Source organism: Sporisorium graminicola, chromosome SGRAM_18 (genome assembly GCF_005498985.1).
Source record: "Sporisorium graminicola strain CBS 10092 chromosome SGRAM_18, whole genome shotgun sequence".
Lineage (NCBI taxonomy): Eukaryota > Fungi > Basidiomycota > Ustilaginomycetes > Ustilaginales > Ustilaginaceae > Sporisorium > Sporisorium graminicola.
In genome coordinates, this window is record NC_043727.1 from 372,077 (window position 1) to 395,778 (window position 23,702).

At 57.3% G+C, this 23,702-nt stretch overlaps 8 protein-coding genes across 8 annotated transcripts; 2 read left to right on the top strand and 6 right to left on the bottom strand.

Annotated features, from left to right (window-relative positions):
• Nucleotides 1-288: 288 nt before the first annotated feature.
• On the bottom strand, nucleotides 289-3,552 carry EX895_002929 (uncharacterized protein; the record flags this gene model as incomplete). Its single annotated transcript, XM_029883527.1, has 1 exon — nucleotides 289-3,552. One exon carries the CDS (start codon nucleotides 3,550-3,552, stop codon nucleotides 289-291), a length of 3,264 nt encoding a protein of 1,087 aa, XP_029740204.1.
• A 1,711-nt stretch (nucleotides 3,553-5,263) lies between these two features.
• On the bottom strand, nucleotides 5,264-11,182 carry EX895_002930 (uncharacterized protein; the record flags this gene model as incomplete). Its single annotated transcript, XM_029883528.1, has 1 exon — nucleotides 5,264-11,182. The coding sequence occupies one exon, from the start codon at nucleotides 11,180-11,182 to the stop codon at nucleotides 5,264-5,266; it is 5,919 nt and encodes a 1,972-aa protein (XP_029740205.1).
• Nucleotides 11,183-12,599: 1,417 nt separating this feature from the next.
• Nucleotides 12,600-12,956, bottom strand: EX895_002931 (uncharacterized protein; the record flags this gene model as incomplete). Its single annotated transcript, XM_029883529.1, has 1 exon — nucleotides 12,600-12,956. The coding sequence occupies one exon, from the start codon at nucleotides 12,954-12,956 to the stop codon at nucleotides 12,600-12,602; it is 357 nt and encodes a 118-aa protein (XP_029740206.1).
• A 1,294-nt stretch (nucleotides 12,957-14,250) lies between these two features.
• On the top strand, nucleotides 14,251-17,343 carry EX895_002932 (uncharacterized protein; the record flags this gene model as incomplete). Its single annotated transcript, XM_029883530.1, has 1 exon — nucleotides 14,251-17,343. One exon carries the CDS (start codon nucleotides 14,251-14,253, stop codon nucleotides 17,341-17,343), a length of 3,093 nt encoding a protein of 1,030 aa, XP_029740207.1.
• Nucleotides 17,344-17,567: 224 nt separating this feature from the next.
• On the bottom strand, nucleotides 17,568-18,181 carry EX895_002933 (uncharacterized protein; the record flags this gene model as incomplete). Its single annotated transcript, XM_029883531.1, has 2 exons — nucleotides 17,568-18,055; nucleotides 18,151-18,181. 2 exons carry the CDS (start codon nucleotides 18,179-18,181, stop codon nucleotides 17,568-17,570), a joined length of 519 nt encoding a protein of 172 aa, XP_029740208.1.
• Nucleotides 18,182-18,509: 328 nt separating this feature from the next.
• Nucleotides 18,510-19,409, top strand: EX895_002934 (uncharacterized protein; the record flags this gene model as incomplete). The annotated part of the gene is made up of 1 exon (XM_029883532.1): nucleotides 18,510-19,409. The coding sequence occupies one exon, from the start codon at nucleotides 18,510-18,512 to the stop codon at nucleotides 19,407-19,409; it is 900 nt and encodes a 299-aa protein (XP_029740209.1).
• Nucleotides 19,410-19,635: 226 nt separating this feature from the next.
• Nucleotides 19,636-20,709, bottom strand: EX895_002935 (uncharacterized protein; the record flags this gene model as incomplete). The annotated part of the gene is made up of 1 exon (XM_029883533.1): nucleotides 19,636-20,709. The coding sequence occupies one exon, from the start codon at nucleotides 20,707-20,709 to the stop codon at nucleotides 19,636-19,638; it is 1,074 nt and encodes a 357-aa protein (XP_029740210.1).
• A 573-nt stretch (nucleotides 20,710-21,282) lies between these two features.
• EX895_002936 (uncharacterized protein) lies at nucleotides 21,283-22,689 on the bottom strand (the record flags this gene model as incomplete). Its single annotated transcript, XM_029883534.1, has 1 exon — nucleotides 21,283-22,689. One exon carries the CDS (start codon nucleotides 22,687-22,689, stop codon nucleotides 21,283-21,285), a length of 1,407 nt encoding a protein of 468 aa, XP_029740211.1.
• Between the last annotated feature and the right edge of the window lie 1,013 nt (nucleotides 22,690-23,702).

Genomic DNA, 23,702 nt, shown 5'->3' on the forward strand with positions numbered 1-23,702 from the left:
TTGGCGAGACGTGCCGTTAAACCTGAGCAAGGCAGAGGATGGCAGAGGATGACCTCGGCTGACGCTCGAGGAGTTCTGACCGACGTGCAGAGGCGCTTAGGGTACCGTTCGCCATCCATAGGAGAAACGCTCCGGGATGTCTCACAGACCGGCCACGACCGTCAGACCAAGTGTTCAATTGGCGAGACGATGATCCGAGCACACACACACACACACACACACACACGAGAAATCCCGAGGCGAAAAGCGAATGCACATTGATGGCAATACACGTGTGCGGTCAAGCAATCAGAAATGCGGCAACTTCCCAAATCCACCCTCCGGCGCATCCTTCAATGCATAGCGAAGATTGTCATACGTCGTACCCGGCACCTCGTTCCCCCACCACTTCAACTGCAGCGATCCGTTCTTGGGCAAGATGAGAGCAAAGAAGATGATGATCGTACTGATGATCGTCCCGCTATCCAACGCAGCAGCCAGAACGAAGTTGTACTTGCTCCACCACCTGAAGTTGTACTTCCTGACCAGATACTGGAACACGAAACCCACGGCGAACCAGGATGAATAGTTGATCCCGGACGCAGGAGGGATGAACGAAACACTGGCAAAGATGACCGGCCACGAGACGTACCTGATCCATGACCTCGGATACCGCCTCGCCAGCATCCAGAACGGAATCGGGATCAGCGCGCCAAACAGCATCGCCCAGTACATGCCGCGGTACATGCTATCGCGACCGAACATCCTCGCCGGCCCAATCGCGCCCCAAATCAAACTCGCCGTGTAGAACACCTGGATATGCGGGCAGGTGAAACTGTTCGGCTGGTCGGGCGAACAGATTCCCTCGATGTTGCTGAACATCCAGCTCTTAACGCCGAGCTGCACAAAGCACGCCACCACCACACCCGACAGCTGCGCGATAAACGTCAAGCGAGGTGGGATCTTCATGTAGTGCCCCAGCTTGAGGTCCTGCACGAACTGCAGTCCACCGAACAGGCCCTGCAGTGCGAAAGCCTTGAAGATCATGTTGGGCAACGGCTTGCCGGGTAGCATGTATCCAACCAGCAGCTCACCGATCAGATTTGTACCAATCGCCTGACCCGTCATAGCATAGACGAACCCAGCAGGCAGAATGTAGATCGTCGGAATGAGGATCGCCACCACCAACGCCCAAATCGGCAAGCCCGTATCATACACCTCGACCATCACAACACCGAACACGAGTGCGACCAAGAATACGCACGCATACCACCAGTCGGGCGTCTCGGGATAGTGGCGCATGAACTTGGCGTGCACGTCGTCCTCCTCGGTGCGGATGCGCATGAAGCCCTTCTTGAGCGCCTTGCCGTGGTATAGCACGGTATGCGTCAACACCGACGTCAACATGGCGAACCCCGTGGTATAGACGAGCGACAAGGTGGTTGAAAGGTAGAGCGGCGAGTAGTTCTCGTAAGCTGGTTGGTCGAGATCCACACCGTTGGTGATAACACGGCTGATGTTGTACGGCTGTCCAAACCTGTCCCACGAGCCACTCGTGTTGAAGGGCAGATACGACTGGTACCACGCATTCTTGAACCACATGATGGGCGCAGCGATCCAGATGAAGATGACAAAGCCAAAAAAGATGTTGCACTCGGCCCACCAGGGAGTGACGAGAGGCGAGCCAATGTAGGCGATCTGCGTCCAGTCGATCGTGAGCGTAGAAAGGCCGAGACCCGAGATGGTGCCGAACACCACGTTGACCGGCACGTTCTTGGGCCAGATCCAGCAGACCCAATTGAACACTGAGAGCGCGGTAAACAGGTAACCGGGCACCCAATACAGCAAAAAGGCGCCGGTGCCAAAGACAATGAAGAAGCGGAAGCGCGTCATGGTGCCATCCGCACCATCTTCCTCGGCATGGAGCGTGTTGAGGATGGTGGCAGATACGAGGTTCTGGGGCCAGATCATGCTAGCAGGCCAGACGAGGAAGCGTCGGCACAGGCCGGCCAGCCCAACACCGATAATCTGCGAACTGAGCATGAATAGGATGTCAAAGCCAACGGTCTTGGGCTCGTGATAGTAGCGTTCCGAGTCCTGAACGATGATGACGTTGATACCGTAGGCGGTGATGATGGAGATGCTGGCCATAATCGAGGTCAAGGCATGCTCTTTGATGTTGTAGATACCAGGATTGAGAGAAAACTCAGCGCCACCCAGCCATCCCGGCAGCGTCCACACGCGAATGGGCATGATTGCCGCCAAAAGCTTTCCGATGGGATAGGCGACCAGCAATACGATGGTGCTCGAGAAGGTGGGTGCGGGATATCGAAGCGAGAAAAACATGTTGGCGCCAGTGGCCAGGATGGTGAGGAAGAACGAAATGAACCACATGCGCAGCGTGTTGACGGGCATGTCGGTGTCGTCAATGTTGGAGACGGACGCACGCACTTCTGGGTAGGGCGAGTCTTCCTCCATCTCCATCTCGAGCTCAACCATGCGCACGCCTCTCGAGCCCACCTCGGCGCTCTCGAGCGCAGGATGGACGAGGCCTTGGCCTTGGCCCATCTCGTTGAAGTTGACCATGTGGAAGTCGTCCTTGTATGCATCGTCGTATGCGTAGTCGGCCGAGTCGAGCGGATACTTGACGTCGTCTTCTGTGTCGGCGCTGCGACGGAGCTCGGGGAGCGACGAAGGGAAGGCGTCGATCTGGGCGCTCTGACGCTTGCCTTGCGCAGGGATGGCCTGATCGAGCGAGATACCTCCACTGGCGGTGGTGCCAATATCGCGCGCGCCGTGCGGTAGAGTGGTACGCATTTCCGAGTTGCCACTGCGGCTGGCAGGAAGCGAGTCGACTTCGGGCAGCGCTTCCATGGATGGGAAGGCGGCGTAGGATCGCGCATGGTTGAGCGGCTGGCCAGATGGATCGCGTGTGAAAGTACTGGCCGAGTCATAGGAGCGATTGTCGGTGGAAGCGCGTGGCTTGGAGGAGGACGGGGCGAGGGCGTTGTCGAGGGTTACCTCAGAGGCGGGGGATGCTCTTTCATCGGCGTCGTGCTGCAGATCACGGACCTGCGCATGTACGGGCACGTCTGCTTGTGCTGCAGCCAAACTTTGTGCCGAGACGTCGACGAGGCGGCCTTGTGAATCATAGACAGCCCCGGTAGCTTCATCGTAGTAGTAGGTCTCGTTCTGGTCAGCGACGTCTGGAGCGGCAGCGGCGGCGGCAGGCTGATTTGCGGTGTAGTCCTGGTCATGCTGTTCGTGCTGCTGGCGGTTTTGGTTGTCTATGGAGGGGTCGAGAGGGTTATGCTGAAGCTCGGGGGCGGGGCCGAGGTCGGGAGGTACAAAGGCAAAGACATCTCCGTCGTCTTCGGATTCGTATTCTTCTTCATCCCATTCCTCCTCAATGTACGTGTCGTTCTGAGCAGCGGAATAGCCGCCTTGGCCCTGTGTAGGGGGTCTATGGTTTGCGGTGCCACCACGCGTGCCGGGACGACCGGTGGTTGGCCTGCCCGTTGTGGGGCGGCCCGTTGTTGGCCGGCCAGTGGTGGGTCTACCCGACGAGTTCATTCCGAGCTAGAAAGAGTTGAGCAGGCGCGCGAGCACTCCGCTGCGAGGACGAATCTAGGAGAGATGAGATGCAACAGAGATGGACGACGCGCGGCGTGGAGATGAAGACGTGGGATGGTTCTAGAATCAAGCAGGTTCAAATGAAAGAGAGCTGGAGTGGTGGCCGGTGAGGGACGAACTGAGTGGGTGTAGGAAGCGAACGAAATGGTTCCAAAAGTCGTGGGAGGCGAGGAACAGAGTGATGCAGAAAAGGATGAGAGAAGTGGTGACGAGTCGAGACGGGCGGCGAAGAGAGGTGAAGCAGACTGTGACGCTGTCTGTTGCCGCCGAAAGCAGATGAACTCGATGCGTTGCAAGCCTCAACTCGAGAGAAGGGAGGGAAAGACAAAGCCTAGGAGATCCAAGACGGAAGAGGACTCCGAATATGGTGAGGGAATGATGGTACGGACGTAAGGTTGAGATGAGGCGAGGACAAAGGCGAAGGGATTTTGAGATGTACGCTCAGGGCCAATTCCAGTTGGCGCTTGACAGGCCAGTCCCACGCAGCAAGACGGATCTTACTTTGGTGCCTGTGATGCCTGCGGCGCCACACCAGATCGGAAAGGGAGAAGAGAGAGAGAGAGAGAGAGAGAGAGAGAGAGAGAGAGAACTGTGCGAGCAGGTCTGGGCTTGTGTAGGCGAATAAGCTGAGAGAGAAACAGCATTCTCTAGACTGTCCCGTCTGCGCAGTGGACAGGCACAGTCACTATGACCCTGACGGTTGCAAAGCCCTGTCACTGCAGCTGCGTTCTCTGTCTTTTGTCTCTGATTTTGATTTTTAGAGTTGAAACGCAGCAGAATTGCATCTTCAGGAGTTCTGAAATCGAGCAAAAAAATGCCATAAAAAGGTCGGCTAACGCACAGGCGAGTGAGGGATAGTGTGGTAGCAAGGGGAGAGAGGCTAAAGGAGCCGCTCCGAATCTCGCTGATATCGCCTAGAGGGCTTTTTTCTCGCCTAGAGGGCTTTCCTTGAGGCTAGTGGCCCTGACGCCTGACAAGGAACGCGAAAACATCAGGCGATCGGGGAAGCACAGGAAGCACACTCGCCAAGCCACCGCCAGACGACTTCCAAGAGCAGGAGCCGCCAAACGCTAAGCGAGACCAGAAGGCCTCACTCGCTACCAGAGCCCGAGCGACGAGACTCCGTGCGTCATTCGTGACTGCAAAATGGCAACTTTGCATTCACACGTGCATTCTCACATCTATGGTCTCTGGTCTTGACACCGTGGATTGCAGTCCAACACGAAAGAGGCACGGTGGGGGCAGGGATGCGAGTTCTCACGATCAAAGCCGGACCGTTGACTGCAAAAATTGACATGCGGCAAGGGGCATGTGCGTGTGTGCGGAACTTCTCTGTCCACTTGTCTAACCTGTCTTGTCTGTCTGCCAAAAGTGGAAAATCAAAGCAAACCGGTCCAATGGACAGCTGCCGGGGGCGCGCGGACCTCAAAATTCAGCCTCATATGCAAGGGGATTCTCGCGGTTTTTCGCCTGACCCTCTCTTCTTGCCCTCAGCGCCAATCATCGTTCATTCAGCCAGGCAGCTTCTTGGCAGAAGACAAGGAAGTGGCCGCACACCATCAAACACCTTTGTACACATATCAATATCATGACATAGAATTGATACCCTCCGCTGGAGAGACCATCAAAGAATACAGTTGCGCGACCAGATTTACACCTGAACAAAGTCGTCGTCCGCAGCAGAGGCGTTGTGTTCACCTTCGCGCGGTAGTTCCTTTGCGTCGCCTGTGAGCTCCGACCAATCGCCCGAAGTTTTGGAAAGGAAGCGTGTCGCCATCATCTCTTCATCGTCGCCGCCGCCGGCGTCCTGCTGTGCTTCTGAATCAGCCGTGTCGTGTGAGGCAGCAGCCGTGCCGTTGGACAGCCTCGAACGCTTCGAGTTGACGCTGCGGCCCATCTGTTCCGGCTGCAGCTTGGACAGGTCCTGAGATCGACGGCCTGCTACAAACGCCAGGAATGGGTCAGCTGCTTTGCCCTGACCGCCGCCGCTCGACGTCGAAGTTCCTGCCCGACTCGGGCTGTCCACCAACCCGTCCGCGTCGCTACCAGTTGCAGCAATCGCTGCCGCCTCGAGCGCTCTCTGCGGCGAAGACAGCGTGATGCCTGGTTCAGAGTTGGCTTCGTCCATGCTATCATCTGCCTGTTGCTGCCGCTGTGAGCCTTGCTCGTCGTCCTGTGCTTCCGCTTTGTTCTCGTCAGCTTGGTCATCGGTTTCGTTCTCGATCAATTCGCCTGACCCGCTCGAGTCACGATCCACGTTGAGCAGATGATGAGGCTCCTCTCCCAGTCCCTCGTCGTCTTGGATCTCATCGTCCTCGTCATTGTCGCCATAATCGAAGAACGCAGGGCCGTTCGCGTTCACCCAGTCCGATCCGAAATCGAGCTCTGTCTGATGTTTGGCGCCGCCGAAGATGCTCGCGCGTGACATCTCCAGGTGCTGAGCCCACTGTGCCTGCGACGTTGGCTCAGACGCATCCTTGTCGCCGTTGACCTTCGATTCAGCCTGGCTTTCTTCTTCCTCCTTGTCTCCGGTTGGGCCGCCTTCCTCGAATTGACCGTCGTCGTCCATCTGGAAAACGTCGCCATCCTCCTCGTCGCCCTGTGCGTCCACAAACTGGCTCGTGAAGCCGCCTTCGCCTTCAGGTCGATGCAAACCGCCGTCGGCAGGTCCAAGAACAAGCTTGCGAGGCTCCGCTGCCTCCTCTCGCGGAAGCGCAGCATACTCATTGAGCTCCGCTTCCGACAAAATTCCAGCGATGGGCTGGCGCACCTCATCCGAGTCGTCGTGCGTCAGCTTGGCAATGAGCTTGTTCAGATCCTCGGATCGCGACTGTGGCAGAGCGTACAGCTCGTCCTGACCACACATCTGCCCCAGTGTCCGTGACAGCGCAATGCGAACATCTACAACGCGATCGTCGCCCATCTGGCTCAGCCGGCTGAGCAACAGCAGCTCGCAAGACGACCGCTGAATGCCCGCCTCCACCAGCGCGCCGATGCACTGCAGGCAAGACACTCGCAACCGGTAGCCCGTGCTGTCGCCCAAGTCGCTGACCATGCCCAGGAAGCCGTCGGCGATCACCTGGTCATGCTCGGCAAACGCCTTGTACAGATCGGGCACGCAGTGGATTCCAGCGTCTCGCACCGCGCTGATCGGATCCGCGAGCGCGAGCTGCATCAATGACACCAGATTGCCGTCTTCGTCCTCGAGCAGGAATTGCTTGGCCATGCTTGGGATGTGCAGTGCCAACTGTTCGCGCAGACGCCAATCTCGCAACACGCCCGAAGACCAGAGCGACAGGAGCTGCGACAACATTCGCTCCGCTTCGACCTGCCGCAAGCACGACAGGAACACGTCCATGTTTTCAAAAATGGCCGAGCGCACCTCGACGTCGTCGTCTGTCAAGAACCGTGTCGCAGCCGGTAGCAGGTCATCTCGTGTGGCATCCTGTCCAACGATCTTGGCGATCTCGTGAAGCGAAGCCGCCAAGCTCTTGCGCACCTTGGGCTTGTCGCTCCTCGTCAGCTCGGCGTGCACCTGCTTCAGCCTGCTCCATTGATCCGAACCCAGCGTGAGCACAACAGCAGGTAAGTTGTAGGCAACCACGAGCGGGCGCTCCGGATCAAAATTGCTGACACGGAAGTTGCTGTCCCACGGCGCCGCCTCCATCATGGAGCTATCGTTGCCTCCGTACCCAAAGCTGGCCAGCAGAGAATCTTGGTCGTTGCGATCGTTGCGAAGCGAGGAGGACACGCCCAGGTCGGAGCCACCATCCATCATCATGGCGCTCTCCTCTTCAAACAGCGCTTCAGTGCCTTCCGGGTCGCTCGTCTTGTCAAATGTGAGAGAGGCATCGCCTTGCTGCGGAGGACCGTCAAATGGCTCCCCCAAGAAGAAGCGCACGAGCTCCTCGGGCACGCCGGCCTCGGTCTCATGGAACATGTAGATGACTTCGCCGATGATCTCGAGCGCTGCCATCCTCAACTGACGCGAGACGTCATTGACGAGCGACCGCATGAACAGAAGCGTCTGCTCGCGGCGCAACTTGTCCCCCAGCTTTCCGAGTGTGGCGGGGATCGAGAAGCATGCAGCTTGGCGAACGTGCCAGTTGCGGTCGTGGATGGCCTTGTTCAATGCCGGAAGCACCGTATGCTCCACCGCCTCGGCAGACATGTTGCGGGACAAGGGTCCGAGTGCGCTAGCCACCTCCTTCCGAACATAGAATGCGCCGTCGTCGATGAGCTTGAGCACCTCCGGAGCGTACCTGTGCAGAAGCGCGTCGTGAGGGATGAGCTCGTCGGCAGCCAATGCGGCAAGCAAGCTGACAGAGGCCATGCGGCCGACGGCCGATTCCTCGTCTTCGTCGATCTGCACGTCACTCGCCGAGCCATCGCTCTGCTGGTCGAACATGTTGTCATCCTGTCCCCACGAACTTGCGTCTGTAGAGCCTTGCTCTTCGTCCATGGCATCGTTCCAGGCAGCCTCAGTCGCAGCTCGGTCGGTGTCCGAAGAAGTCTCCGCATGATCCTCTTCCATCGCCTCGTCTGCGTCTGCGTCCCTCTGCACCTTGGCTTTGGCGCTCGTGGAGTCGGATGAAGCGCCGTGCTGCTCTTTGGAATGTTCGTCCTGGTCTTCATCGTTGCTACCGTGTCCGTGCTGGTGGATTTGCGCCAAGGCCAAGGCTACATTGACGAGCAGCTCGTTCTTGACGGCATTTCTTACGTGATCGTCAAACCGGTAGTCCTCGTGCGGAACTGGCTGTCCATCTCGACCCGAGGCGTGGGTGATGTAGCTCTCCAAATCCTGCTCCTGCTGCCTGGCTTGGATCTCTGCCTGTTCTCTTTCGGCAACCTCTTCTTTGGACAACTCAAGATCGCGCCGGTCAAGGCGATAGAACAGCTGAACGAGCGACTGTTGTGTGGCCCCAGCGATAATAGTGTTCTGGTTGAGCAGCAATGCGCACAGCAGCGTCGTGAAGGCGGTGAGGCTGATTCTTGGACGCGATGCCGTTTCGGGCTGGTCCTCGTCGGCATTCTGCGTGTCGCTGGTTTCGTCAGCAAGCTCGGCGATGGGACAATTGCGGAAAAAGAACCACATCACCCGGCCAACCTCGGGTGCGAAAGCAGCGCAGACGTCGGGTTCATCGGTGGCGAGGCCGTTGAGCAAGGGGATGATGTATTCGACGGCATCGTTGAGCTCCACTTCGCGGATCCAGTCTGGCAGCGACTGCGAGACCAAGACTCTGTGGAAGGCCATGTCGCTCTTGGCGAACAGGAAGATGCGCTCGAGTGTATTGAGCCCCTCGTCTGCACTCTCGACGCCAATGCCATAGCCCTGCTCGTCATCGTCCTCGTCATCCTCGTCTTCGTCTCGCTCGATGCTCCTGCCTCCTTCCTCCATCATGGCGTCCATGGGCTGTGCTTCACCGGCATCAAGACCGAGCGCGGACGGCATGACCGAGTCGGAGATCTGTGCATCACCAGTGATGCCGAGCTGTGGCTGCAGATCTTGCTGACTGCGCTCGTCACGGAAAAAGTTGAGCATGGTGCTACCCGTCGAACCCTTCTGAACAGCGAGAGCACGCGCGGAGTTTTCGGCCTGAACGAGTGGGTCGAGCGGACTACGCACATGATCGATGATGGTGATGGGTGGTGGGACCACGCCAGATCTGGTGAGGCTCGGTCGTTTGGGCAGCGAGGGACGTTCGGATGGTCCAGCGGTACTGTTGCTGTTGCTGCTGCTACTTTTTTGCGATGATACATCGTCACTCTGACTCGATGGCTCGCTCGAGTCCTCTTCCACGCCACGGTACGCGCTTTCTGACATGTGTTGCTCCTGATCATCATCGATCGCATCGGCCGCATCGACAACTTCCTCGTCGTCGTACTCTGAGCCGTCGTGATCTTCGTCGTTGGTGCCCACGCTTTCCCTCTCCGAGTTGGAGCCGTCCTCTTCCGAACCGACGTCGTCCGGGTCATCACTGAGGTCGTATCCTGAACGGGGTGGCATGGCGATGAAGCTGCGCGTCTTGGGGGGACTCTCGCTGAGACCCATGTTGGAACCGTTGGGCGCCGACGAAGTCGGGTTGGACAGCTCGAGGAAGGGAGAGCGCGGGGAAGTGGGCGAGATCTTAGGCGAAGGAGTCCTGGCGGGCAGTGGCAGCGCTTGAGGGATGGGCACCGATCCACGACGCTTCTTTGGATCGATGACAAAGGCGGAAGAGGGCGACTCGGCTCGGTCGTGCAGCCACGAGGAGCCAGTGCTGCTTGTGCGGTGCGAGGCGAGGGCAGTGGCAGCGTCGACATGCGGACTTGCCTCCGTGGCTGGCGAAAGCACCTTGCTCGCTGGACTAACGAGCGCAGAAGTAGCGCTCTGCGGCCTGGAAGCATCGGAAGCAGTATGCGAGAGTGGTGCGAAACCGATCTTGATAACAGGCTCGGTTTTGGCCGTCTCGAAGCTTCTACGAGGGCTCTTGGATGGATCGTGACTGTCACGCAACCCACTCGGACTCATGCGCAAGATGGGGGAGGATGACGAACCACGCAACTCATGCGGCCGGCGCGCTTTGGGCCTTCCCAGCACGGTAGTGGAGGAGCCTGAGGGGGAGCCCGAGTCGAACGAGGTGGAAGGGGAGCGCGACAGGTTAATCGAGTCGGACAAGGCAGAGGGCGACGCGCGGCCTGGCGAACCAGCGACGGGTGAGATAGAGCCCATCCTGCGCAATTGATCGGCGCGGTCTGGAGTGGAAGAGCGAGGCCAGATGGAATCCCAGCTGTGCTGCGGGTCTGGGTTGGCAGGACCCGTGGGTGGCGAAGCTGATGGCAAAAAGATGGGCGAAGGGGCACGAAAAGGAGCCGTGGCTAGCTCAGTGCTGGCGCGACGAGCATGTGCGAGACCGGTGTGAGGCGAGATTGTGGATTGGAGGCGCGGTGAGATGGGCGCACCGGTGAAGGTACGGGCAGGGGACGATGTGCGCCGGCTGCTACCTTCGGACAAATGGTGAGCAGTACCGTTCGGCTGATGCCGATCGGCGTTGCGAGCACTGAGCCGGCGCGATTCTAGTGTGAAGGTTGCATCCGGGGAAGCGCTGCCGGTGCTGCTAGTGTTGGATCCAGAGCTGACTTTTCGCGTAGATGGATGAAGGACAGGAGAGCTGGAGGCCGAGATGTGGCTGATGGAGGTGGGTTTCGACCGTGTCGCAGAGAGACCCGAGAGAGGGTCAGGCGTTCCGTTGACAAGGCGAGATGAATCCGGCGACGATCTCGAAGCTGAAGTATGAGCTGAATCGGAGGAAGCTGAATGAGCATCTGTGGCTCGATCACCGGCTGCAAATTCAGCCATGGTCCAAGGTCGATCGAAGGAGGGCTGCATTGGCCCAAAACCTAGGGTGGGACTGGTGCGATCCTTGGTGTCAATGGAATGGTTGCGATTGTGATGATGATGTCTGCCTCGTGCGGTCGAGCCTAAGGGCCGGGATGGAGGTTGATCGAGGCGAGGTGACAGGCTGAAGTTGGCGTTGAAGCCATCGTCCGAGACCTTAATCTCAGGCTCCCTGGGACGATCTGCAGCCATGGTGGCAGTGTTCTGAACAGCAGGTCACTCGAGCGTGGTCGAGTGCTCTGGCTGCGAGTGAGAGTGCTGTGCAGTATGTGCTTGATAGTGCTGCTGTCAAGCAAAAGAACGGCAGGTACGATCAGAATCAAGCTGACAGCCCTTTTTCCCGTTGCGTTGCAATGCTCGAGCTGACGGTCGAAAACAATTACAACCTAGACATGTTGTTTTCTCGAGACGACGAGACGGTGCGAGGGGAGACGGGCGATGACTGTAGCAGCGTACTAGGGCGTTTGTGTCGCCTGAACCGTTTGGAGTCGACTAGAGTGGATGCCAAGCGAGACGGATTCAAATGGAATAGATACGAAGAACGAGCCGAATTTGGACGGGTGAAGATGCAAGGATTCGCACCTGCCTCGCGCTCTTCTTTCTTGTGGGAAAAGTGATGATGATGGTGAATAAGAGAGTGAAGGTGGTCAGCCCTTGTCGGTGGACGAGCTGGACAACCCGAATCTGAATGGCTTTCGAGCTGAACAGAACCCTTGACGAGGAGGTCGGCGACGAGCAGCAGAAAGCGTAAAAAGCGCAAAAGGCAAAAAGCAGAAAGGCCATCTTTTTTCCTCATCGGCCAATCGCGCCTTTGCCTCCCGACAAAAACAACCAGAAACAAAAATACGATACGAACAAACGCAGGTCGGATCTCACAATCGACAAAAAAAAGCCTCCGCCACTCAGCTCTAAACCGTGTCTCGCATGACTTGCTGGCCTGCTGGCCTGCTTGCCCCCTATCTGCTCAGCATTTCCTCCTCGCTCAGACAGAGACCGACGACACAAACATGGTCAAGGAACATGGCGTGGATGCGCGAACCCGACGGTTGACGAGATACGGCATCTTTGTGTTGACAGATTGGGACTCTGATAGCTCACGTGTCAGCAGTCAATGGCTGAGCGAGCAGCTCATTTTGCGGGTTCGCCTGTTCGTCCCGCATGAGCCATGGTCGCCTTAACCTAAGTATCAACAGCGACATCGGCACTACATACTACTTGGTTTGGATGTTTCGATGACGAGGCGGGAGCGAGGCGCTGTAAATATAAGAGTACAAACAGAAGCGAAAGACAAAGGGACGGGAGGACGGATGGAGACGGGTCGAGGTGATAAGAGATCGGATGAAACGAGTATCGGAAACCGCCAACGTGACTTGATGGGGAGAGCTGGCCTCGGGAGGATCAGTAGAGGCAAGCCGTATCATGAGCAAGGGTTGGTCAATTTGGCGAGTGATCTTGAAAGGCGGGAAACGAGCGCTGGCGCCGTGAGACAGAGGATGGCCTGGTCTGCATCGCCAGTCAATATCCAGCCATCGTGCCCTGATCGTTGGTAGTAGCCTGAGGGCAAGTAAAGCACTTGCCGCAAGCCAATAAAGGCTTGTCTTGACGCAGATCAAGCAAGGCCAAACGTGTTCTCGCCCGAGTACGAGACGTAAAGGAAGCCGTCCTCATCCTTGTGCTCTTCGTAGATGGCGCTCATCAGCGCCGCTGTAGCTGGAAGCACCTCATCGACAAAGATAAAAATGGCCTTCTCGGGTGCGAGCTTGATGCGCTTGCGGATCACATAGACGAATTGGCCGACGGTAAGATCCGAGGGCACGAGATACTTTTTCTTGTCGATGGTTGGGATGTCGGTGCGGTCGGCCTTTTCGCAGATGACCGGGATGCGGTCCGGGTACTTTTGGCGGATCCTTTCGGCCTCAGCCTTGCGCTTCTCAAACGAATGCTCGTTCTTGAATGCGGAACGCATCTTGCTCGTTCGATTCTTGGCGCACGCGCGGGTATGGGAAATGCTTATCAATCGAAAGGAGGGAAGCAGCTACCCTGAACTGTACTTTTGACGCTCTCGGATTGGACGCGGATCCCGCCTTGTTCGGGGAAGGTTGAGCAAGACTGAGCCAGAAGCTGTTCCGTCGAGAAAATGCTTTCGACCAGGAACGTTGTCACCCTTCGCAATGGTTGGCGCAGCGAGTGGATGCGGATGGGATCGAGGATTGAAAAAAGACGAGGATCTCTACGTCTTTGGCAAGCTGGTGGTGGTTGGATGCGAGCAGAGATCGCGAGCAGGCGGGACCGCTCTCGGTGTAGAATAGGTGGATGAGGCTGCAAATGAGATGATGGTGTGGATGACGACAGCTTTATCATGCGGGAGCGCAGACATAGAGAGAGAGCAACAAGGACCCTGGCCTATCACTTGTGGAGGAGACACCCAAGCTCCCTCAATTGAACAGGCGGATGGCCACAGAGTCACACACTAACTCAGGTTCGGTGCGATACACAGTCACAGAGTGCCCACACGCGCGCGCGCTCCGCTTTCGCAGCTGCTGTAGTCCAACCAGCTCGCTGAGACTGCTGCGCCTTTAGGGCCTCACAACCACACACAGGTCTCATTCACGGGCCACACATCCTGGACCCTTTTTCGTGATTTTTTTTCAATCCTTTTTGGACAGAGTGCTCGAGCCCGCGGTGTGTTGAATAGGCTGGCAAAGTGCGTGATCTCAGAGGCTGCACTCGTGCGTTACCGCCTCGCTCTGAGCGGACGAGAATTTATAAAACATAAACCAAATGTCAAATTTTGCTTTGGAAAGTCCCGATCTTCTGTTATTGAAACTGACGCTAGATCGGGGTGATCAATCGCTTCGAAAGGAAGACGCGCCTTGGAAGAAGGATGCGACACGCTGCAATTTAAACGAAAGTCTCACTCAACTTTTGCACACTGCGCAGCCAAAAGACAGAGAGACAGAGAGAGGTCTGCCGCCCTGCTACCGCACAAGCCCTCACGTCAATCGAAGGACGGCTCTTGACTCAGCTCTCATTGCTCGGGCCTGTGTTTCTCCTCTCTCTCTCTCCACCATTTCCCGCAGCACATCCCGCCGTAGCCTGGGTAGGGCTCGATTCAGCAAGTCTCTTCTAGGGATACAGACGTTGACGACATCCACAAGACCATCGTCGCAGACAACGCTTACGAACCGCTTTCGATTGGGAACGAACAAGGACGCTCCCTTTGAGACGGGTATCCCATTCCGGGCTCAGCATCCGCAACCATGTCGGAACAGATTCAGATCGATGCTGGTGCTTTCCAGCGCAGAGTGGCCAAACTGCTCTCTGCCTGGAAGGAAGGCGGCACCGACTTTGAGCAGCTCGCCGACGTTGATTCGCTCATCGTGGTCATGGGTGGCCAGAACGAAGAGCTCATCTACTCCAAAACCACCGCCATTCACTCTTGGCTCCTCGGCTATGAATTTCCATCCACCGTCATCCTCTTCACCAAGTCCGCCGTCACCTTTGTCACCAGCGCATCCAAAGCCGTTCACCTCGATCCGCTCAAAAACAGTAGCACCGGCTTCGAGATCGACATCCTCAAGCGATCCAAGGATGATGCTGCCAACCGCGCCATCTGGGACGACCTCATCTCTCGCATCGATGCACAGGGTTCCAAAGTCGGCTGCTTTCCCAAGGACAAGCCTGTCGGCAAGTTCGCCGACGAGTGGCAGTCAGTGTTCGAAAAGGCGCAAAAGACCCGGGACTTCAAGATGATCGACGTCAGCGCCTCTCTCAGCGCCGTCTGGGCTGCCAAGGACGACGACGAGCTTAAAGCCATCAAGTACGCCTCGAAAATGAGCTCGGCCGTCATGTCCGGTTACTTTGAAAACGAAATGTCCACCATCCTCGACGAAGGCAAAAAAGTCACACACGAGCAACTCTCGGAACGCATCGAGGGAAAGCTCGACGACACCAAGATGTGGAAAAAGGTCAAAGGCCTCGATGGTGCCGACCTCTCGCTTGCCGACTGGTGCTACACCCCCATCGTCCAGTCCGGCGGCGAGTACGACCTCAAGACCTCAGCCGTCTCCACAACAAAGCGTCTGCAGGGCGCTGACGGCAACGGCGGTGTTGTGATCGCCAGCATGGGCCTCAAGTACCGCAACTACTGCTCTAATATTGGAAGAACCTACCTGATCGATCCTCACAGCAGCCAGCAAAAGATGTATGCCTTCTTGCATGAAGTGCAGACCGAGCTCGCCGACAAGCATCTCCGTGCCGGCGCAACATGTAAGGACATCTACAACAAGGCTGTCGATCTTGTCCGTGCCAAGGACGACAAGCTCGTACAGTCCTTTGTCAAGAACATCGGTTTCGGCATTGGTCTCGAGTTCCGCGACAGCGCCTATGTATTGTCGGGAAAGAACAACCGAGCTCTCCAGCGCGATATGGTCATCAACCTCTCCGTAGGCTTCCAAGACCTCGACGACCCCAACCACAAAGGCAGCGTCTACTCGCTCCTCCTGATCGACACGCTTCGCATCAACCAGGAGGGTGCGGCCACGTTCCTCACCGATCGTGTCCGTGGCACCAACGACATGGCGTTCTTCTTCAAGGACGACGAGGAGGAAGAGGAGCAGGAGGACCGCAGAAGCCCTGTAAAGCCCGATGGCAAGGTGACGCCCGGTGGCAAGGTACTCCGAAACAAGAACCGAGGTGCAGCCCTCGACGATACCGCTGCCGAAAAGATGAAGGTGCATCAGAAGGAGCTCGCAAAGCAGAAGCAGGAAGATGGTCTTGCCCGCTTTGCCGGCGAAGACGGCGAGGGCAACGCATCCAACGAAAAGGTTTTCAAGAAGTTCGAGAGCTACAAGCGCGAGAACCTGCTGCCGACCAAGGTGGCCGATCTCAAGATTCTGGTTGATCACCGAGCTCAGTCGATTATTCTCCCCATCTACGGCTATGCCGTGCCCTTTCACATCAACACGCTCAAGAATGTGAGCAAGAGCGACGAGGGCGAGTACACGTATCTGCGTCTCAACTTTGTCACGCCCGGTCAGATTGCGGGAAAGAAGGAGGACGTGCCTTTCGACGACCCGGATGCTACGTTCGTACGAAGCATGAGCTACCGTTCCACCGACTCGCAGCGGTTCTCTGAGCTCTTCCGCGAGATCACGGAGCTGCGAAAGTCAGCGACCAAGCGCGAGGCTGAGGAAAAGGAGCTCGCCGATGTGGTCGAGCAGGACAAGCTGATCTTGGCCAAATCTCGAGCATATACGCTGCCCGAAGTGTTCCCACGACCTGCCATGGAGGGTAAGCGTGTACCAGGCGACCTCACCATCCACCAAAACGGTTTACGCTTTTCGTCGCCACTGCGACCCGACCAGAAGATCGACCTGCTCTTCTCCAACATGAAGCACCTCTTCTTCCAGCCGTGTGACAAGGAGCTCATCGTTATTGTGCACGTCCACCTCAAGTCGCCCATCATGATCGGCAAGCGAAAGGCTAAGGACGTGCAGTTCTACCGCGAGGCTTCGGACGTCCAGTTCGACGAGACCGGAAACCGCAAGCGCAAGTATCGATCGGGCGACGAAGACGAGATCGAGCTCGAGCAGGAGGAGCGTCGTCGCCGATCGCAGCTCAACAAGGAGTTCAAGGTGTTTGCTGAGCGCATCGCCGAGGCCTCCGAGGGTCGTGTCAGCGTCGATGTACCCTACCGCGAGCTCGGCTTCAGCGGTGTGCCGTTCCGTACCAACGTGCTGCTGCAGCCGACTACGGACTGCCTGGTGCATCTCACCGATCCTCCCTTCCTGGTCATCACGCTGACGGACGTCGAGATAGTGCACTTGGAACGTGTGCAGTTCGGCCTGCAATCGTTCGACATGGTGTTCGTGTTTTCCGATTTCTCGCGTGCACCGATGCATGTCACATCGATTCCCACCACGTCGTTGGACGATGTCAAGCAATGGCTCGACTCGGTGGACATCTGCGTGACCGAAGGTGCGGTCAACTTGAACTGGGGTGCCATCATGAAGACGGTCAACGAGGATCCGTACGACTTTTTCGTCGAAGGCGGCTGGGGCTTCCTGCAGTCTGGCTCGGACGATGGGGGCTCGTCCGAGAGCGAGTCTGGGTCCGAGTTTGGCAGTGACATGGACGACGGGCAAGAAGAGACAGACGAGGAGTCGGACTCGGGCAGCGACTTTGGCGATTCGGCCGAGGACGAGAGCGGCTCGGAAGGATTTGAGGATGAGAGTGACGAGGGTGAGGACTGGGACGAGCTGGAAAGGAAAGCGGCTCGCGCTGACGAGAAGAAGCGCAGGCAGGGCGGATCGGACGATGAAGATACTGGCAAGAAGGGCAAGCGTCGTTAGTTGCACCCTTGGTCTGTTTGAGCAAATCGATTTGTTTTCCCCCCATCGTACCGTGCTCCTTTGCTTCGATCTGAGATGAAACAAACATCGAGTTCGAGAGCAATGTTCGTGAGAAGCGCGCGAAGTGTTGTGAGTGTTGTACATGACTTCCATTGCAGACTTGGGTATACACATGAATTACCGTGAGGTGGTGATGCGGGAATGGCGAAGCGGTGCGAGACGAGCTACTCTTCGTCGGTGAGTTCGCTCAAGTCCGACTCGTCGTCTTCGGGCTGTCCTCTGCGTTGGTCTCGAATGCTTTCGAGCCTCTGCTGATCCGCATCCTGCCCATCCGTCTCTTCATCGTCGTACCCTTCCAAGTGCACTTGATCCGGGAACCACCCAAAAGCGCCCATGCTAACCCTGAATTTAGCATTCGGGTTGGCATGACCAAAGTCGATCGTGACGCCTTCGCCTCTACCATGAATGACGGTGACACCTTCTTGCTGAAGCAGCTGTGCTTGGCGTGTAGCAGCGTGACCGCCGTCGCCTCTGTCAGCGATGGCCCCGGAAGATGAGATGACGCGGTGCCAAGGAACGGTGGGATCTTGGAGGAATTTGAGCGCGGCTCCAACAAGGCGAGAGTGCGAGGGGTGTCCCGTCAGCCTTGCGATGTGGCCGTAGGATGTCACGCGGCCGTGCGGGATGAGGCGAGTGATGTCGTATACTTTGGCTGAGTGTGCGGGGTTGAAAGTGAGAAGGGGAAGGGAGTCAGTGAGAATTGTGGGTGAAGGCTTGGAGTTGTAGGCATGAGGCTTAAATATGTACCGTGGAAGACTTCGGGATTGACTTGTGGCATGACGTATGTGCGCCGTGGATGGGGTGGTGCATGCGACGATGGACCCCAGGGCTTCGTTGATGGAGGTGAACCGGGGGGCTTTGGTGTACGAGATGGAAGAAAGACGGGATTAAAGTTGAGCCGCGTCCGCATGGCCAATGCATTCCCATGGCGTTGCTTTTGTTTGGTGCGACCCTGCGCACACTCGAGAACCCGAACCCTCTGAGCCTATGTTGCCTTGATATCCGAATGGAGAGAGCCAAATCAGCGTAGGACACCATCGTGCTTTCTTCCCACTTCCCCACCATCATCACTCTAATCGCCACTCCCCGCTCGAACCGATCCAAGAATGCTCGCCACTGCCCTGGCTCCACTCGCGAGCGTCAACGCGCGCCTCGCTCAGCCCGTCCACCCGACTCTGTACCCCTTCCCGCTGGCCACGACACTGCACGCCCTGCGCGTCGCCATCGCATACCGCGGTATCTGCGCCGGTTTCCGCGCGCGACGACGTGCTGAAGGCAAACATTCGCCCGCCGACCTGCACGTCTCGCTCTTGCGTGATGCAGCGGGCTTCCTCGTCATGGCGTGGGGCGGCGGGTTTATCGCCAACTACGTGCTCTGCCAGATTCCGGGGCAGCTGCTCACCGTCTGGCCGTGGATCAACTATCTCTCCGTCTATCTGCTGACGAGTGCGGCCATTTCTGTGGCGGGTCCACCGTCTGCAAAGCTGCTCGATCTGGCGCTGCCCGTGCTCGACGGTGCGACCCGCTCGGCCGCGACGTACGGAGGGATCAACATGGTGCTCAACCACGCCAACCCGGCAGCTAGATCGAGTCTGCTGTTGCAGGTCGTGATCGGAACCATCTCGGCGTGCGGTGGCGGAATCAGCGCCTTCACCCTCAACGTCTTCGACCCGCTCGGCTGGAGCTTCGGCACGCCTTCCTTCCTCAAGGCGAAACGCCTGGTGGAATTCACGGACATCCTCGCTCCCGCGCTGGCCAGCGCCGTGTTTGGCGTGCTGACCCTCAGCCACCCCGGCTACGGCTCCGTGTTGACGTATGTGGGTGAGAAGCCGAGGGGTTTGCTGAGCCAGGAGGGTGGCAAGGCGGTGATCTCGCTGGTGATTGGAACGTGTTTCTTCCTCAGGGCGATCTGGCTGCATGTTCTGGCGCCTGCCGGGGCTGCACCGGCACCGCGGCCGATTGCGGGAAACAAGGCGACCCGCGGTGCCGCTAGCAAGAAGGCCTAGCTCACGAGCCAAAGTCGCTGCGGTCTCTAGCATCAGAAGTAGGAGTCGGTGGTTGAGAACGACACGCTCAGACAAGTAAGAAGACAACACGGGGAGAAAAGAACGAGGACTGTGAAATTCCAGAAGAAGAAAAAAAAGCCGGCTACGTATGCGATGCTCGTGTATGCTAAGTTATCAGATAATCCATGTATCAGTCCCGTCCATCCAGACAAGTGCCGATCCACCTCTAAGCTTTGGCCTTGGCCTCGCCCTCCTCGATCACCTTCTCCAAGATCGCATTGACCTTGTCGGCCAGCTGGTTACCCAACGCATGGCCAGCGTGGTCGAACTTGTGAAACTCTGCCGTGGTGAGCTTCTCGCGCATGTAGTCCGAGTTCCTCGGGTCGACGAGGTAATCCTCGTCCCCCGTCAAGATGGCAATTTTGCCGACGGTCTTGTTGATGCGGTCCAGGTCGGCGTCGGGCACATTGTGCGTGACGGCGGCCTTCATCTGGCTGACGGCGCCATGGAGCGATTGGCGCGTGGTGAAATTGAAGCGCCATTTGAACATGTCGTAGAGCACCTGTTGGTGTGTTCTGCCCTGCGGGTCGGAAGGGTGTGGTTGGGAGAGCCACGAGGTGGGGAAGAGGGTGGTGATAAGCCGGTTGATACGGTACTCTTCGCTGTCGAATCCCAGCGTTCGTCCACCGAGCACGCGGGCGAGCGAGGTGAGGCCGTAAGTAGGGGTGCGGAACCTTCGACCAGGAGTCGTGGAGATGAGCGAGAGCGAGGCAATCACTTGCGGCCGCTGACGTGCCATTTCCAGCCCAATCATGCCGCCCATCGACACGCCTGCTACATGCACACTTGGCTTCGTTTGCCCCTCCTTAATCCAGCCCAAATCCTCGAGCAGCTCAAACGCATCCTGCGCCATGTCCGACGTCTTGTACCACCCGGCGGGCGTCTCCGAATTGCCGACACCCCGGTTGTCGAACACCAGGCACGAGTAGCGCGAGTCCTTGGACAGGTGCTCCACTTGAGGCAGCCACCCAGAGCACGAGTTGTTCAGGCCCATTACAAAGGCTACCTTGACGGGACCAGAGCCGTGCACCTCGTAGTACAGCTTGAAGCCGTCGGTGCTGCCCTTTTGCAGACCGGTTCGCCCTTTGCCAATAACAGCATGGCCCTTCTTGTGCACTGTGGCCGGGTTGAAGACGGTCGGGAAGTAGTTGTTGCCCGCAGCGGCTTTGGCCGAGTCGAGGCTGGATTGTGTCGCACCGGTGTATGCTGCGCCGATGGGGAGCAGTGCTTCCGTTGCCATGATCGATGGGGATGGAAAGGGAGAGAGTCTAGAGAGAGAGTTTCCGTTGGGGTGTGTGAGCGTACAAGGACGAGGGTCACTGCAATGCTTCCGATAGTGTTCCAGGAAGGGAGCTTATGGTCGAATGCGGTCCTGGGGCAGATGGTTGATTGTGGTGTTGGAAAGCAATCCAGTGTCAGCCTGGGTTGGTCGTCTTAAGAGGCTCCTGCCGGCAGTGTAAGTTATGCGGACTTTTCACGCGCCCAGAACTCCACATCGAATTGTGCGGTAACCTGTGGCACCCTCACGCAGACAGAGTGGCTGGCCGGCCGTCCAGCACGGAAATCGTCGTTTCTCGCTCGATTTTTTGTGTCGGCTTTTTTTTGGACACATTCTCTTCTCGAATTATTGTCTTCTCAAGCCAAACTTTTGTTGACGTTAATGGCAAAGGAGTTATATCTGTTCTCCGAGTTGTATATGCTCCTGCAAACGACATCCGTCTCTCAAAGTGGTGTACAGCAAGATAGAACAATCAGAAGCGTACAAATACATAGGCGGAAAGGCAAAGCAGCTGGACAAGCGGCGAAGGCTCTCTCAAAACACCGTTTCGCCATTAGATTTGTGTCCATCGCGAGAGCTTCCATCTTCCTTGTTCATCTCCTGCAATGCCTGGGCCATAGCCGCAAGCCACACCTCGCACTCGATAGGCGCCTGTGCCATGCCAATATGATGCGCGTGCGCCAGCACAGGCAGCCTTCGCAACGATCGACCCGAGAGACCCTTGCACTTGTTCGCCAAATTGAGCAATTCGTACCCCGCTCGGCTCGACGCGCTTGCCGGTGCTCCACCCCCAGCGTGTATCTCGTCATGCTCGGCGATCGCTTGTTGGAACGACGGCAGTTGAATCGGCGAGACGAGCCCAACCCGTACCAGCTCGGCGAGACAGCTGTCGAGGATCCAGTAGATGGCCTGTGCCGGTGGCAGGCCGACGTACTGCTTGATGTCGGCGCGGTCGATGAAGGCGGTATCGATGGATTCGGTCATGTTGGATGTGGTCATGATGAGCACGTTCTTGCGATGCTTGAGTTTGTCTAGCTGTGTGAGCAGGGCATTGACGACGCGGATCGAGTCCGTCGGTTCGCTACCAGACGCAGCGGCACTTCGGGCAGCCGTGAGCGACTCGACCTCGTCAATGAGCACGACGACAAACGCGTCGTTGTCCTCGACCATCTCGGTGATCATACTAAACAGCCGCTGCACCAATTTGCCCGATTCGGAGAACCATTTGGAGAAGAGAGAGTGGCTGTTGATCTCGACCAGCTTGCCGTGCGAGTATCTGTGCGAGAGGCGGATCGCCAGCTTTTGGGCGAGCGCCTTGCAGAGACTCGTTTTGCCTGTCCCAGGTGGGCCGTGTAGGAGGACGATGCGGTTCCACGAGACCAGGTTGAAGTTGACATTCGCGTCCGAGAAGAGCAGTGTCGTGTAGATATAATTGAGCAGTTTGGGCTTGATGTCGTCTTCATAGACGAGACTGTCCCATACACCGTCAAGACTGCGGTTTGGAAGCTCGGAGACGCTGGCGGCCGTGGTCTCATCGCCTTCGTCGGCGTTTGGATCTGCTGCAGAAAATTCGTCGACGATGTCGTTCGACGAGGGTTGGTACACGTGTACTTGCAGCTTTGCGTCCGAGATGAAGACTGGAGGTGGAGGTGATGCTGATGATGACGATGCTGAGGGCGATGCAACAGCAGCAATCTCGGCGATTCGTAACCTGTCCACGTTGGCGGTGAGGAAGGGAGAGCGAGTCCAGTCTGTGATCTCTGTTTCTGCTTGTAATGTCGCAAAGTTGGCGATCAGGAAGGAGATTGTTTCTGATCGTACCTCGCCATCGTTGGCGTTGGAGATGGGCCGCAAACGCACTTCGACGTGGACAGCGACGCTGCCTGTTGGTTGTACGCCGTTCATCGGTAGTGACGACAACGCCTTGGAAGCCGCCTGCATCGGAGCCTGCCGTGTGGTTCGCTATGGGCTCTCGTTTGATGCCCCAATGCCTCGATCTTCTTTCTTCCAAGGTACTGCGCTGCTTTCTGGGTCGTTCGTTGTCGCTTTGCGGAAGGAGTCGTGATGGTCGTCAGTGGAAGATCTGACCTTGCTGCAAAAGGTTGGAGGTGTTGCTCGAAACCAACACTTCGTTTTACCGCGAACCAATAAGACCAACTAACACCCGCGAGGCCGTGTCACGTGGAGGACGCCTGCGAAGATCGAGTGTTAGGCCGGTAAAAACGAAATAAAACCATGTTATCGAGATTCACCTCACCGATTCGCAACGCTCCATCGGCCGGAACTTTGTTAGCATTTCCGCCGGGCCCGCACGAATGCTGAGTCTGCAACGTCATGGTTCCACCCTAGTCTCCTTTTTGAGCTCGCTTTGTCTCTCTGTTTCGATAGGCTAGCGAAGAGGGGTCTTCTCGCTTCCGACAGCGACGAACTTCAAACCTGTCTCGCGCACACTGTACGCCTGTGACGGTAGCCCTTTGGATTGGACGGCAGCAACGGCAGCAGCAACGGCAAGTGGCAGCCGAGAACCGCGCGCATAGCGATCATACGTGCGATGCTTAGATAGGATCCAGTTTATTCTAGGTGGCCCGAAGGTCAGAGCGCAGAGCCAGGTTGGGTCCGGCGACGGCACAGGCGCATCGTGATTAGCGCGCGGAAGCCATTCCGACCCTAGCGATGAGGCTCGGCTGCACAGCCGATCCTGTGCTAGCGTTTGTGAGTAGAGCCCAACGTCGTTAGCTTTGAGCCTGGTCGTCATCGAGCAAACAATTTGTATCTGTGTCATCCAGCTTATCGCCGTCACCTTGCAACAATGTGATTAGGCTTTGCAAGCGCATGGAGCTCAGTGCTATGCGAGGTGGTAGACCGAGAAACCGACCTTGCGTTCCTTCCTTTTTTGGCGAGAAAGAGTTGTTTGGCTTCTAGTCTCGTTCATTCCTGCTTGTTCACCGGCCGAG